Source organism: Cydia strobilella, chromosome 13, assembly GCF_947568885.1.
Source record: "Cydia strobilella chromosome 13, ilCydStro3.1, whole genome shotgun sequence".
NCBI lineage: Eukaryota > Metazoa > Arthropoda > Insecta > Lepidoptera > Tortricidae > Cydia > Cydia strobilella.
Genome location: NC_086053.1, coordinates 10,041,262 through 10,057,051, shown reverse-complemented (window position 1 = coordinate 10,057,051; position 15,790 = coordinate 10,041,262). Strand labels below are relative to the sequence as shown.

Below are 15,790 nucleotides of genomic sequence, written 5' to 3'. Positions count from 1 at the left end.
TAAAGATGCGAATTTCCACCGTTTTCCATCACATAACCAAAAAATGGCCACAGCTAGATAAAAAATGTCCCAGAAAACTTCACAAGGACCATTATTTATACACTTATAATTATATTTTTTGTTCAACTTATTGTAATTATTACCATCTAAGGCCAAAAATTTGGTATTTTATTTATGTACCTAGATTCTAGGTATAGTGAGTTGCAGAGATAACTTGTACGTAAATATAATACTAATTTTTTATAGACCACAAATTTCTCTCAGATTCAGATTCAGATTCTTTATTTATAGTACACGTCAATCTCTTTGATTACAGTTAGTAAATAAATTCGACGAGCTGCTGTTCACGAAGAACGACGAGAATTTCGTGGAGGCGTTCGCGATATTCTGCGGGATGGGCATCCATAACACGCACATGTACGAGAAGGCCATCACGGCTATGGCCAAGCAGAGCGTTACTCTAGACGTGAGTTGTTCTTCTAATTCCATTTACCCTTTCCCACAGGTTGTACAACAGCCAGGTACTTTTCTCTCATTAAAAACGGGAATACCTGCCGTTTTAAATACCTATCATCATCACCCATTATTATTATCATCATCTACCTATACAATAATACAATAGTGTTTTTGAACACGCGGGTCATTGACCGCACGCGCCGGCGAATCAACGCTAGGGTTGACTGCGCGCTGAAATGAATTGTCTGACGATCTCTGCCTTTTTAGATACACTACACATATAGTAGAAGTCATCACAGCCATGGTAAAGCAAAGCATTACGAGTATGTATAGTTGGTCAAGCAAATCTTGTCAGTAGAAAAAGGCGGCAAATTAAAAAAAATGTAGGCGCGAAAGGTTATCGTCCCATAGAAAATTTGAATTTCGCGCCTTTTTCTACTGACAAGATTTGCTTCAACAACTATAATTAAAAAAGTTTCTGCTCAATTTAACTTTGACGACAGCTCTGCGCTCGATTTTTGTTAAATTTGTTTTGTAGAAAATTAAAGATCGATTTTCCCGTGATTGGAGACTTTAAAATTCGCTCGCTAGTTTTTCAAATAGAATGATTTTAATCTTCTAATTTACCAGACCTCTTAAGTTAAGCAAAACTGTTTCAGATGACAAAATAACACATTTTCACTTCAACAAATTTGGTTTCAGGTTTTAAGTTACCATGCATCCGCTACATTAGATGATGCACAGCGGTTACGAGTAAGTAATGTAATTGACTTTTTTAATTTTTATTTGCTTTGCCGAACATGCTTTAACCATAATTTAGATGTGTGTGAAATGTTATTAATACCGCATGATCATCCATTACCTATCGCTCCTTCTATCTTTCCTCTGTCCTTTCTAAGGTAATTAGCAGTAATATTTGGTGCTCTACCAATCACAAAATATGTAAAGACTAGGCAATACTTCTAACTAGATTCGACCGAAGAAATTGTTGTTTTTAACCTTTTGTCCTAGCTACGTCAACATTTAATGGTGCTCGCCTAAAACAAAACTCTTATTTCAAAGTGACTAGCTTTCAACCCTGCTCAACATAATTAGTCAACTAGGCAAGGTGTTCATCATGTACTAATAACACGTATTTTAACAATGAAGTTTAAATCAGTTTTAACACTTCTTTTAGGTAATTCTGCTGCTGATTCTCTTTAATACAAGTCTAGAAGCAACTATCCAAATGATTTAATAAGGTTTTGACTATTGTACCAGTAGGTACTTACCAGGGGGTTCTTATGAATTCAAGTTACAGGACATCCTATGTTTTATTTATTTATTTTATTTTATTTATTTGGAGATCCAACAGCTGTGACATTTAACATAAAAATTATAGTTGATACAGGAAGCCAATTATAGGAACTCACAGGTAGTGACATGATACAAACTAATAGGTACTATACTAAGGTTGCGCACTATCGCAGCCACATATTATGTGAACAGAGCGTATACAAATGATAACTAATAAGGGAGTACCTAAAATACAAATTAACTTAGCAATGAAGACAAAAGGCAAGAAAAAAAAAGAGAGAGTAATAAAGTAACTAGTAATAGGCATTCAAGAAGGCGACAACACGCTCACTCAAAAGACTCAAAATATCTCTGCACTAAATTACGTCTCACGCTAGGAATTCTACAGTTGAATACATCTACATCAAATTCTTTAGACAACTCATTTAGGTTACGACTGGCGCGCGTTAAAAAACTATTCTGTCTGTATTTGGAAGATGCATTTTTGATTGCTATTGGGGGATGATACCTTTTAGAACGAGAGGGGGATATTAATTCTAATAGAATTGAACTGAATAAAATTGATTTATTTGGTAGTAACTAGACATTTTCTTAAATTAGGTAGACAAAGATTGAAAGTTTGTCAACCCCATTTTAATTAATTTTAGGGTGACGGTGACAGACTTAAATTGTTTAGCCATTTGGTTCAAGCTAATTTGGTTGTCAATACTAACGGTATGAAATGTCCAATGTAAACCCTAAATGGCTCAATAATTAAAGTCCATGACTGTATACATTAGCGTCATCGTTTACTCGTAGTTATATTTCCAGACGCTAAGGATAGCCTCGTCGGCCCACTTCAGCCTCCATGAGCTGGAATTCGACGACATCCAGATGAGCGACGACGACACACTCACCGCTTGCCTGCGAATGTTCCTGGACCTGGACTTCGTGGAGCGGTTCCATATCGACTACAGTGTGCTGTGCCGGTGGCTGCTCAGCGTTAAGAAGAATTACCGGAATGTGACTTATCATAATTGGAGACACGCTTTTAACGTTGCGCAGATGATGTTCGCTATCTTAACTGTGAGTCTAAAGATAGATATATAACTCCGTAATAGATGGAAAAAACCTTGACCTGGTCTAAGGAAAAAACGTGCCTCGAAAATCACGAAAATTTGATTCTCGACCAGATGGCGCCACTAGTTTTGGCCTACTCTCGTATAGAGGGCGTTGACGGTTTCGTTTGTTATTTATAATTTTAACGCATATCAGTGAAAGAACATAGGTCAAAATCATATAAAAATAATTAATGCAAATAAAAAAATAATTTATCCATATTTAAATACATTTTAACGTATTTTTATAAATCTTAATTTTTAGTTTTAAAGTATGTCGATAGATGGCAGTGAATTTACAGTGGTTACAAAATTTGCTGTGGCAGTACCGCTCTATCTTATTATATCCTCTTTGGTATTACGCTTTTTTTATATGAGGTTTGATTTATCATCTTACATCTTACTCGGATTTTGTGGAGCATCATATCGACTACAGCGTGCTCTGCCGGTGGCTGCTCAGCGTAAGAGCGTTTTCACATTGTCCGATTCGATATCGGGCGCCGTCTTTAGCGGTCACTACAACAACAAGCATTAGGCCTACAGTTACACACGCACACAAACAAAATTTATCGGTCCGGCAGCTAACGGGGGGCTCCGACATGGCTGAATTTATCGGAAGCGCCTTTCCGATATCGGATGTCGGATGGCGCCTATGACAAAAACAGCTGTAGGAGAGCGCCATTGGCATTAAGTCCGCCTTTTTGTGTTATTTATTGTTGTTTAGTAATAATGATTTAATAAATGCATAAATAAATACAGAGAAACACATATGTATCTTACATTTTACTTCCTTCCGACATCTGATATCGGATCGGACAATGTGAAAACGCTCTAAAAAGAACTAGGTACCGGAATGTGACTTATCATAATTGGAGACACGCTTTTAACGTCGCGCTTCCATCTTCCGTAGACTACGAATACCTATCGTATAATTCTAATACGCAAATGACGTGGCAGGTTGCGTTAGTTACAAAAACCCATCTTAAATGTACGCAGTAGGTTCCGGTTCCAATCTACTTAACATAAAAAGTATGCAAACCTTCTGTAAACATGGTATTTCCTCGATTTGAACTCTTTCGTATAATATTACCAAACGTTTAAAAATAATTCTAATGCAATGACGCCAATAATTTGATTCCAGGAAACCCAATGGTGGAAGATCTTCGGAGAGCTGGAGTGCCTGGCTCTGATCATCGGCTGCTTATGCCACGACCTTGATCACCGAGGGACCAATAACTCTTTCCAGATCAAGTGAGTTGCGGTATTGCTTCTTTAACTTACTTATAAAATACAAACTGAAATAGATGTCATATATAGGTATATTATAGAAAAAGTGACGAGGCCCTCCAGTGGTGAAGGCCAAACACAAAATCAAAAATATTATAATAAAATAATTTGATTTGTTCCCAAAGTTATATTACTTATAAAACTTTACAAGCCTCAATTACAAATAGGTACATAAGTCAAGATGACAGATTAAGACAAATCATTAATAGCTAATTGAGGCTTGTTAGTCTAGACAAAAAAAAAACAAAATCGCTCTCCTTCTTGATGCGACTGGCAAATCATGTTACTTTTTGGCAACCGGATTTTTTAAACTAATTTGACCCCGCTGAATCCGAATTTGCCGGTTGCCCGATCGAAATCTTGACCGGAAGTGAGATATTCAAGATGGCGGCAATTATTACCCTACATATTTATATGAGTTCCTTGTATGCAGACATATTTTTATTTTTATCAAAGATAGATATAACTCCGTAATAGATGGATACAGTCTTAGGAAAAAACGTGCCTCGAAAATCAAGAAAATTTGATTCTCGTTCAGAGGGCGCTACTAGTTTTGGCTTACTGTCGTATAGATGGCGTTGACGGTTTCGTTTGTTATTTAACAATTTTAACGCATATCAGTGAAAGAACATGGGTCAAAATCATAAAAATAATTAATGCAAATAAAAAAAACCATTTATCTATATTTAAATACATTTTATCGTATTTTTATAAATCTTCATTTTAAGTTTTAAAGTGTGTCGACAGATGGCAGTGAATTTACTGGGGTTACAAAATTTACTATGACAGTACCGCTCTAGTATAAGTTACTCTATGATTTTTATAGAAATATGAGAATAGGTACGAATATTAAATGAATTTATTGTTTTATTAAGCAATTAATCGGGATTGTAATGTGTATACCGACAATCCAAAACCTAAAATCTTAAATATTGTCAAAAAAAGTCTCACATTTTCATGTTTCACGCACGATTTAGCCCCCTAAACCAAAAATTGTTATAAGTACAAATGTTAAGGGCTTGAAAGTGAGTATGATTTTATTTTACCTATTCTATGTATTTTTAAACAAAGTCATTACTTTTACCTACGCGAATCAAACGCGTATTTCAAAGTATCTAAAAATAGTTTGATTGCTATTAACTTAACACTTTAAACTCTCGCGTTTTGTACACAAAATTAATGTCTTTACGGGTCTAACGCGATTAAATTTCATTATTTTACCTTTTTTCCGACGTTTCAGCTAGGTTGCACTAATTCAATTCAATTCAATTCAATTATGTAGTGCATTTAGAAATAGCCCCAATAATTACGGCCGATGTCATTAAACTCATTAATATTTGTCTGTACCTACATATCTATGAACCCGACTGTACATCAATATGATAAATACGAACAAGGAACAATTTCCTTGTGCGTAAATAAAAAATAAAATAAAAATAAAAAGCTTTTTATTCGCGAATTGTGCTTACATCTAATTACAATAATTCTTCTGCCAAACCACAATGTGGTTTGTTTACAGACGAGGCTCCTATAAATTTAAATACTTGTCATATTGCAACAACTAAGTTGCCATGATGTTATGTGTAGGTATACAATACGCATGGTGCATATTATTCCGGTTACTTACTTTGCTATTTAAAACGTGTAATAGCTATCGATTTTACAGTTTTTCCGTTTGTTGGGTTTTTACAAAACGTTTTATTGTAAAAGCTTAATTGATCAAGAATAATTCGGATTACAGAATAGTCTATCAAAGCTTTTAGTGCCCGTCCCACTCATCCATCTATAGATAGAAACATTTTCCAGAATTAGATCATGTCAATTTATTGTACATTTATCAATACTCAATTACGAGCCCCTTTGTTCTCTGTCTTTTGATCAATTAAGTTCAGTTCAGTAAAACCTAATATTATTTCTTGATAAAATGAAGACTTTTGCGCGTTTGTTAATTAGTTTTTAGTTTTACCCGACTAAAGCGAAAGCCGAAAGGAAGGAGAATTTCTCGTCATATTTTTTATTACAAGTTTCACCGTAGCATTGAAATTACTGATGAATGACAGAGTCCTTTTCTACGAAAAGCATAAATAAAATTCCACTGACGCTGATCCTCGCTGTATAATCAAATTGCGAAAGTTTATTAATGAGTAAACTTACATTTCCAGGGCATCGTCACCCCTAGCGCAGCTATATTCGACGTCCACCATGGAACACCACCACTTCGACCAGTGTCTGATGATCCTCAACTCTCCTGGCAATCAGATATTGTCCCATTTGTCCTCAGACGATTATGAGAAGGTCGTCAAGGTGCTTGAAGACGCGATCCTGTCGACTGATTTGGCGGTATACTTTAGGTAATTTTTATATCTATTTTATGTTTACAAAAAAAAAAGACAAAAACTTGTTTTGATAATGATAATCAATGGGAGACATCACGAGATATGGAAGAATTAGAGAAAATAATAAATAAATATGTCTACCACGGAGAGTTTAATTAAGCGAGTCAAGTGTAGAGACCATTTTGAGCAGTGCGTGGATGATCCTTAATTCTCCTGGGACTAGGTTATAGTATAAATATAATATTCACAATGAATGAATGGGCTAAAGTGGGGCGAAGCCAGAAGGGTCGTTGAAGATAGGAAGGCGTGAGCTTGTGAAACAAGGACTTAGGACAACAACAACAATATCCACTATAGTACCCCACCCCATCGAGCAGTATCTGCTCTCTCTCTCAACTCGTTTAACAATTAGATCCTGTTCCAGAGAATAAAATTAAAATAAAGTATTTTGGGTCAATTTCATTTACACAGATGGACATGGCCCGAAACTGAGCCAAGCTTGCTTTAATACCAGAATAAAAAGTCGTCAGTGTTTTGAAACACTGCCCAGTGAATTCGCCTGGTGTTACTGGTAATTTTAGTGCCGTTAAATATTTGATAGCCATACATTTTACATAGATTAACTAAATTAAAAGTATTTTAAGAAAGTCACATTGGATGCATTATTTGTCCTGCAAAATCAGACGTAACACGGATGACGGGACGTAGCTTATAGCTTACGAACTGCCTTAGTTGATTGAAAAATACTCGTCACATTTCAGCAAACGCACGTCCTTCATTGAGCTGGTGGAGCAAGAGCGCTCGGTAACCGCGGAGTGGGGCGAGTGCGAGCAGCGGCGCGGCCTGCTGCGCGCCATGCTCATGACCGCCTGCGACCTGGCCGCCATCACCAAGCCCTGGCCTGTCGAGCGGCGTGTGGCGGCCTTGGTGGCTGGAGAGTTCTTCAGGCAGGGGGATCTCGAGCGGCAGAACTTGAACTTGACTCCTATTGTAAGTACAATATGGTCAGTTGTACCTTGCTCGTGACCGCTTGCGCCGTTACCAAACCCTGGCATGTCGAGAGGCGTGTAGCGGCGTTAGAGGCTGGAGTTATTCAGAATGGGCGCACACTACTGCACAGTATCATATATATGTATATTTTTATCTATTAAGATTGTGAAAAACCCTGCGGTCCGCAAAGGTCATTGTGACTTACATAATAGAAAATATGATTGTAGTATTATTTTTTTCTCCATTTCAGGATTTGATGAATCGGGATAAAGAAGATGAGCTGCCGGCCATGCAAGTCAAATTTATCGACACAATCTGCATGCCTATTTATGAGGTAAACTATAAACGAATCAATCCTTTGAAGTGGATATTAGTGTTTTTTTATTTTGTGTGAGCTAGTGAATCCTTTTAACCTTTAGCCGCCCAGACATTAAAACTTACTAAGAAAAATTAAATTTAGATAAGTCAAAATAAAGATTCAAAATAAAGTGGAATGGGAGACCTTATATTATAAACAGGCATCGTAAACTGTGAGCGAAATGCATTGAAATGACGTATGACAACCAGTTACAACCCTAGTACTTCAATGGATTTCGCTCGCAGTTTAGATGCCTGATTATAAACATCTGGGCGACTAGAGGTTAAATATGATATGCATGACCCCTAAAAATATTTTCTATTTTTTATATCATGAAAAGAAAACAAGAACTAATATTTTATCTCTTAATTCCAGGCATTCGCAGTCCTATCGCCAAGCCTACAGCCGATGCTAGACCGAGTCAAAAGCAATCGAGCGCACTGGATCGAGCTCTCCAACAACGACAAGAACGACTACATGGACAAGGAGCCAGAAAGAGACAAGTCCAGCCTCAGCTCCCACGTCGAGGACACCGATACGTACGAGGGAGACAGCAGCGGCGCTGTCAGCTTGTCTTCGGAGACTAATTTCAAGTATGAAAACCTCGAAAACCCAGTCGTAGGGCTGCTAGCCAACAACGCACTCGCGCTCACAAATCAGGGTAAATTCAACAACGTCAATGATGTCAACTGAAACGCGTTCGAAGTTTCAAAGGCCAATAGAGAAGCCAAATCGTCCAATTAGATAGCTTAGGGTAAGGTCCGTATCCCGCACAGCACAAGACTTTTACTTTCAACCAGCGATTTCTGTAATTTGTTTAATATACATCCATGTTCCTATTGGTCTGACTGGGAGATATATTTCACATGGCGGGCGTAGAAACAGATGTGTGATATTTATGTAGTAAATAGTTGATATAGTCAAATGAATTTCCCATAACGCATGGCGTTTAATAAATAACTTGTCACCTGTCGCCGCACTATTTTTGTACACTTCATTTACTAACGTTTTTAATGAAAAAAAGTAATATACTTACTTCGAAGTCTGTAACTATTTATGAAATTTTACTCGTTAGAAACAATAACGAAATAACTTCTATTTTAATGTATTTATGAGGATAAAACTTCGAAATCGAAGGTTTATCTTAAGATACGACTGTATGAAATTTACAGTGCCCAATGAGTTTTTAGTCGAAATATAACTGAATGACATTTATTGTTTACTAGATTTTAAGTATCGTAACGTGTCAAACATAAATGACCAAGAAACCAAAAAGTCTTATTGTACTAAATTATTATTATTGTTTTTGAATTCACTCCGTAAGCTTTGAGTATTACGAATGAATTTCGTACTGTTGTTTTAAAATTTAGTTTAGATGGAGCATATCGAACGATAGATTGTTTAAAAATGTAAATTATCTACTAGCACAATGTAAATAATAATCAAGAATGTTACTAACAAAATAAAATTCACTGAGTACTTATTTTCGCTTGGGCATTTTTTGCCAAAATCGTTTGATGTTTAAGTGTCGAAATGACGTCGAGGTCATATAATATCCATATTTATAAGTCTGGCTGCCTACTAGGCTTGACACGATTTATTTCTTACTTTGATTTAGTAAAGCTCTCGTGAAATGCTAATAGAAACGACTTGACGTTTGACGACTTTTGACACAAAACGCCTCAGCGCTTATTTTTATGTTCGGGTCTGATTGGGACCGGGAAACTTTGTCTATCTTATCCTTAAGGAACAGTGACCTCGCAGGTTTAGTTACAGGATATCCTCAAGGAGTTGTACTTCTAGTTGAATCTAGTATTGGTAACGACTCGATCCCTTGGACTCTTCGTCGTCATTTTTTTAATACGGGTTTATATTTTTATTACCAGAGAACTCTTGTAAGACGAGTTCTTATTATTATTTTTTACATACGTACATTCATGTTCTTTTTCATGCTCGTATGTATCGTTGACTTTCAATAACATGGTTTCTTTACTGTTATGGCTTAATAGGGCTTGTCTTTTTTAATTATAGGTACTTCAAATGGATTTTAAAGGGACCCGACTTGACAAAAAAAGAGTAGTCTTTAAACTAACCGGGAACCAAAAATCGAAGCGAATAATGTCTTCTATCACTCGACACAAGAGTAACAGAGATGCAAATATACGAAACTTTGATATTCAATATTCGCGGTAGCCCCCCTGTGACTGAGTTGAGTTCTAAATGTAGACTCGTGAGACTCGACTCATTACCAATTCTAGTTGAATCTGCATGTTTTCTTATTACCTCATTAAATTGTTAAAAGTTGTTAGACAGTTACGGTACCCTATAATCCTTCGAGCAACACCGGAAAGGGAGACGGCATTCGTACTATTTCCCCGTCTGCCGAAGCATAGGTACAACTGTACCTATGGCGGTGCGTGTTGTGACTCGTCCGTACACAAAAAGAGATCGAGGTGTGCAAGACTATCTTTGACGTGTGTCAATTCATTTTCTATGTATTTGTGTCGTCATTACAGATTGGATTTAGTATGTAGTGAGTGAGAGGTGCGACTGTGTGCACGTTTCCCCCCGCAAAAAATGGCAGAACGATTTGTACGATAAAATCACTTGGGCTTCTCCCTTCCGACATGACGGAAGCTGGTGTTGCTCGAAGCTATAATCCATTCCAATCTTTGTACCTACCTTAAACCATTCGTGTTGTATATATGGCCGATTTTGTAAACGATATAAGACCTAATAATAAAGGTTGTTCGTCCCGAGGACAGAATTATCGTGGAATTGGCCCGTAATTAAAATTGTCAATTAACGTAAAGTTAATACAAGTTAGAATGTATTTAGCACATTTTCTGTAAATTTATTTCGTGCTTTGTCCAAATAAATTAATGATTGTCATTGTAATTCCTGATAAATCTTATAATCAAAATGGTTTTCGAGTTATATGAAAACTTTAATGTACTTACTCATTCCATGTCAAAATAGTAATTCTTAACGTTTAATCTGGCTTATTTCCTCTAAACAAGACAAGACTTTGACCAATTTGTTCCGTAAAGGAAAATATGCAAAGAAAATATTTTCTATTTGGAATATCTCTCTATAAGAATTAAGCGTTGTTATATATTAAACACTCGATCGCTTGTAATTTAAAGTAACATCTGAAAAAGACGTAGAATTCTGTGTATTTATTGGACCATATTTGACCGTTCGGGTAAGTTTGTCTCCTGGAATGCTAAATAATATGCAGCCGAGCGCGATTATCTGTGCATCTTCTGTGCGTTAGTAGCACTATTGCTTATCTGTGTGTCTATTTTTTATGGTAAAAATAAGGTTTGCCGTTGGCTACATTTCACGACCGAAGGTGTTTAATATGTACTAACGCCCTAAATATTTTACATGAAGAAAATCTCAAATTAATTGTGGTAATAAACTATGTACAACTATAATGTTAAGATTGCTGTAAGTATTATTAGAAGTAAATAGACAATTAATAACTGTAATTCACTAAATGAAGAGTTGTATGGTGTGTGAATATGGAGGTTGTTTTGTTCCAAACAAAAATGTTATTTATTTATGATTAAACGAAATTTTAAATACTTTTACGTTTTTATTATTGGAAATGATTACAATGATGATGAAACCAGCGAGTATCCTAGATCTACCACTTAAGAGGATAGTGGACGACCACTTCTCCAGACAAACGTAGTCCACATTTTCCTCCCGATAGGTATTTACATTCTGGAAAATATGTTAATACAAATTGATGTACCTATCATAGCTGTGTGTCTTTTAGACGGCGTGCGAAACATTACCATTTAGACAGTGCGGCCATTATAAGCGAAAAATATTCCTTACAAATTTTTAACTCTTTTACCGTCATATTATATCATAAACGATATGATATGAAAGACGTCAACTGATGCGCGGCTACAGCCCAATTAACCTTCGTGCATACGTGCATACCGACAAGGTTCACGATCAGGCGCCGTGCTCAATAGGCGTGGCGTTTAAAGGGTTAAAAGCTCTTATAGCTCCTCTACACGATGGCCCAGCGTAGGCTAGTCCAAGGTACGCATTTATGCGTTAGAGGGAGCCAGTGATATTGCTATCTGATTACACCGCATACCTGCGTCCCTTGGACTGGCCTACGCTAGGCCATCGTGTAGATGAGCCATTATAACGCATTCATAGCCAGCGTGAGCTTACGTTTGTATTGTAACCGATAGCACGTTTCCCATCTGTAGCGAAAAGCGCCTACGAACAGAGTATCGGCCTAGCGGGTCGCTGGCAGTAAATGTGTTTAAAATTTAAAGTAAAACGAAGGGACATAATTATCTATAGTGGTAAATATCTATACTCTGATTTGTAATTAAATTCCAAAGAACTAACCTCACTCAGATCCTTTTTCTTTCGTAATAATGGAAAATATGTAAAGAAGTAAACTCAAATTTCCCTTTTGCATACTCTAGCATTTAAAATAAATATAGATGTATCCTTTTAGCTTTGTTTAGTTTCTTAAATCATACGGAAAAGAGAAAAAGTGAGGTTAGATTATTGGAATTTAATTGTAAATCAGTTTATAAGTACCTTAAATAGTGTAAGTAGGTACAAGTTTGAGAAAAGCAGTATTTAACGCCATCTCCCGAATAGGTACATTGTCAACGAAAGAGGCATGTTAGGTAACTGCAAGTAACTGTAACCACGACCCCTTCAGGTGTGTCCAGAAATATTGCTTTCAGACGTTAGAAAGTACTTCATTGGAAAAACGTAAGATGACGCTTTATTTTTATTCCTATACAGTGAACTAGTAACCACTTCGTAATTAAATACTGTTCTTAGACCCTGATGGTTGTATTAATTAACGTTTTTCCAACGTTTACTAAGTTTATAAGTTACAAACAAGAGATGGGCCGAATATTTGGTAATTATTCGGTATTCGGCATATTTTTCTATGATCGTATTTAGTCGAATAGTTCGGTTCGTACGCCGAATATTTACCGAATAAACAAATTTTTTTAAGGGCGTCCGCTAGTTAGCGCGGAGCACTTCGCGATCAGGTATGAGACATTTCCGTTTCTTTTCATAAACATTCCCAGTCGGTCGGGAGAAGGGTCAAAAAACGCAGATCGCGGACTTAAATGAACTTGTTTTCAGCGTTTTAGGCAGTTTTAGCCCAACCGAATATTCGGATCGGTATGAAGTGAACCGAATATTGGGCCGAATATTGGTATTCGGCAAAGTTCATATTCGGCCCATCTCTAATAATTACATTTAATCACATTCAGTGTTAGCAAAGATAGTTATAACTCCGTAATAGATGGATACAGTCTAAGGAAAAAACGTGCCTATGGTGTTTGCTTTTTGTGAGTGCCGTATAGACATAGACAGCTAGTGACGATTCTAGTGCTAAGAATAACAGTGGTGCGGGTAGTTTAGAAACTTTTTTTACTACTTCACTACCGTGACGCCAAAATAAACTTATGCATGTGAGTGGGTAAGTCCTATGTTTTGATTATTAAATTCCCATTATGACGTATAAATGACGTCACTGACGTCACTTTTCTACCTAGGTTACGGATACAGTCAGCAGCAGAAGTCATTTTGAACACCTCGCCCGCTTAGCAACTTCTGCTGCTGACTACGTTTAATTTGAAGGAAGGATTAACTGTTTTGCTTTGCTCGAAAGCTGGAGTAAATAAAACTTACTTTAAGTTAGTATTCGCGTACAGTAGCGAAAAATAATCTATCACATTTTTTCAGATACATTTGCATATATATTTTTTTTATAATTTCTCAAAAACGGCTTTAGCGATTTAGTGGAATCTTCAGCATTACGAGGGCTTCAAGGCATTGCTACCGAGTGAAATACAAAATTGTTCACCACACCAAAGCGAGGAAATACTAACTACAAAACATTAAGTATAAATCAAATCATCAATAAAAAGCATTGACATATATAAAGACGGGCCTTACGGGCACAAATAATGGTGCCAGTTCAGCGGTGTCACTCACGGCTTCGAGCCAGTCGTGTCGTGCAGTCTACAGTCTGCAACTAGTTGCGATTGCGACCAATCGCGCGCGTGATGCGAACTCATTAACCAATCGTGTTGTGGCGTTATACTAAACGATTGGCTCGAATTCGTGTGCGACACTGTACTGGCACCATTCTTAGTGCCCGTAAGGCCCGTCTTTATGAAGTAATATTAATAAGTCAATGACTAAAAGTCAATTCAACCAGCTAACACGAGGAAACAACTCAAAATTTGTGTCAAATTATTTTGCCACTCCTGTCGATGAAATGTACCTTTCTCATCACTTTTTGAAGAATAAAGAGAGCCTTTACGAGCTGGTGTGGTAAAAAATAATTTTGAGCCAGTAAATGTATTGTGGGGTTATTCAGTATCCTAGATATAAGAAGTAAATGAATTCGATAGTGAATTGAGGGTTAAATTATACGCGTTAAGTCCAATACCTGCGAGGTGCCAGAAACAGTCGGCAATAAAACAATTAAATTTTTTATACTTATAGTCATATTTTATTCAAGAAACACCAAAGGACAAACGGTAAAAATATATATTTGTATTTTAAATGCGGCTGAATAAACTGATTGTGTACCACGCCCAGAAACCTTATGTTTTCGGGGTGCGTCTAAATCATTCAGCAACTTATTGACTGACTTCTGAATAGCGTAGGCGTGACTCGCACGACCTTTTTATAGCAATTTTTTAGGGATTTTCTAATGTAAATAATTAAAACGGAGCAGCTGTGTGGCGCGACCGGCGTAGGTGCAGTAACAATACCGAATGACAATTTCAACGGCGTGTTGGATAGAAGCCAATCAAACAGTTTTATTTTAATTTAACTAGTCGGCTAACGCATCGTACGCAAGTAAGCGCTCCACTTTTCTAAAACAGATTGTTTATTAAATTGTACAGCACGCAGTTTCCCGCCAACATTTACATCAATAACACTGCGCATGTTACTACCGCACGCGTCTGGCTCTTTCTGTTTTGGGGGAAGTGAAAGGGAAAGTTGATAACCTGAAAATTGCGCGAGCATGCGCAATGAAAAACTTAGTCGTACGATGCGGCTGCCATGGTCTGATCCCGGAGTGTACACCGTAGTAGCGATCTTACTGCGGTGCTTTTACAATAAAGTACTTAAGTTATAGACAATTTATTTATATGTAGTTAAAATACTGTGATCATAGCAAGATTAGTCAAAATAGAATAAGTAACGCTGTAGATATAGGTCGAGTTTATTTCAAATGGTAACAGAAAATAATACAATCGATTTCATGTGTACATAAACAATTTCTTGTTAGATTGTTTTAGGCAGTTTTATCGGTGAAAATGGGTTGTGTGTAGTGAATTTTTAGAACGAATCCAGTTCTAGCGACTCGGTAAGTACTAATGTTTATAAATTTAGGTTTATTATAAACCTAGGGTTTTAGATATAGTGCTTGAGTTAGGCAGTGATAGGTATAATACGTCACTAAATCACGAGACAGTCCTTGGTAAAGCACTAAAATCAATGATACCTTCGAATGACACGACATTGTATACGGAAATTATAGAGTCGAAGGCATATATCTATTTATTATGTACTTAAAATACTTAGATGTCAGGAAATACTAATGTAATTACATACATCATTAGTACCATGTAATGTAAAGGAAAAACACTTATACCTACTTATTTGCAATACTTAGTTCTTAACGTTCTTATACACATGTAACCAGACGTACCTATCGACGATCAACCAAAGACCAAGAAATGTCTGCAACGATTTTGATAGCATACGCAGTGCATGTGTCATAATTTCATTGAAGTTTGACGTTTAAAATAACACTTGTACTGCTATCAAAATCGTTGCAGTCTTATCTTGGTCTAACTAGAATCCTTGGGTACTTACTATACAAGAATTGTGTCATAGTGTATTAATATTCGTCAATGGTTCAACATAGGTTGGATTTT

At 36.6% G+C, this 15,790-nt stretch overlaps 2 protein-coding genes and 1 long non-coding RNA gene across 11 annotated transcripts in view; 2 read left to right on the top strand and 1 right to left on the bottom strand.

Moving 5' to 3' along the window:
- The window catches only part of LOC134746637 (dual 3',5'-cyclic-AMP and -GMP phosphodiesterase 11-like), a 220,759-nt gene extending 209,347 nt beyond the window's left edge, over positions 1-11,412 (top strand). For 4 of the 9 annotated variants that reach the window (XM_063681094.1, XM_063681090.1, XM_063681100.1 and 1 more), the window contains exons 13-20: positions 317-466; positions 1,159-1,218; positions 2,551-2,817; positions 3,991-4,100; positions 6,299-6,487; positions 7,234-7,462; positions 7,713-7,796; positions 8,196-11,412. In XM_063681094.1, coding sequence (XP_063537164.1) covers positions 317-466; positions 1,159-1,218; positions 2,551-2,817; positions 3,991-4,100; positions 6,299-6,487; positions 7,234-7,462; positions 7,713-7,796; positions 8,196-8,513 — 1,407 coding nt within the window. In that variant the 3' untranslated portion in view covers positions 8,514-11,412. The remainder of the gene's footprint in view (positions 1-316; positions 467-1,158; positions 1,219-2,550; positions 2,818-3,990; positions 4,101-6,298; positions 6,488-7,233; positions 7,463-7,712; positions 7,797-8,195) is intronic. The other 5 variants (XM_063681091.1, XM_063681096.1, XM_063681095.1 and 2 more) reach the window with 3 other exon arrangements.
- The window catches only part of LOC134746706 (uncharacterized), a 218,324-nt gene that overhangs the window by 58,411 nt on the left and 144,123 nt on the right, over positions 1-15,790 (bottom strand). The window lies entirely within an intron of this gene.
- The window catches only part of LOC134746648 (long-chain-fatty-acid--CoA ligase 5), a 74,288-nt gene continuing 73,342 nt past the window's right edge, over positions 14,845-15,790 (top strand). The window contains exon 1 of the mRNA XM_063681147.1: positions 14,845-15,216. The gene's annotated coding sequence lies outside the window, so the exon portion shown is untranslated. The remainder of the gene's footprint in view (positions 15,217-15,790) is intronic.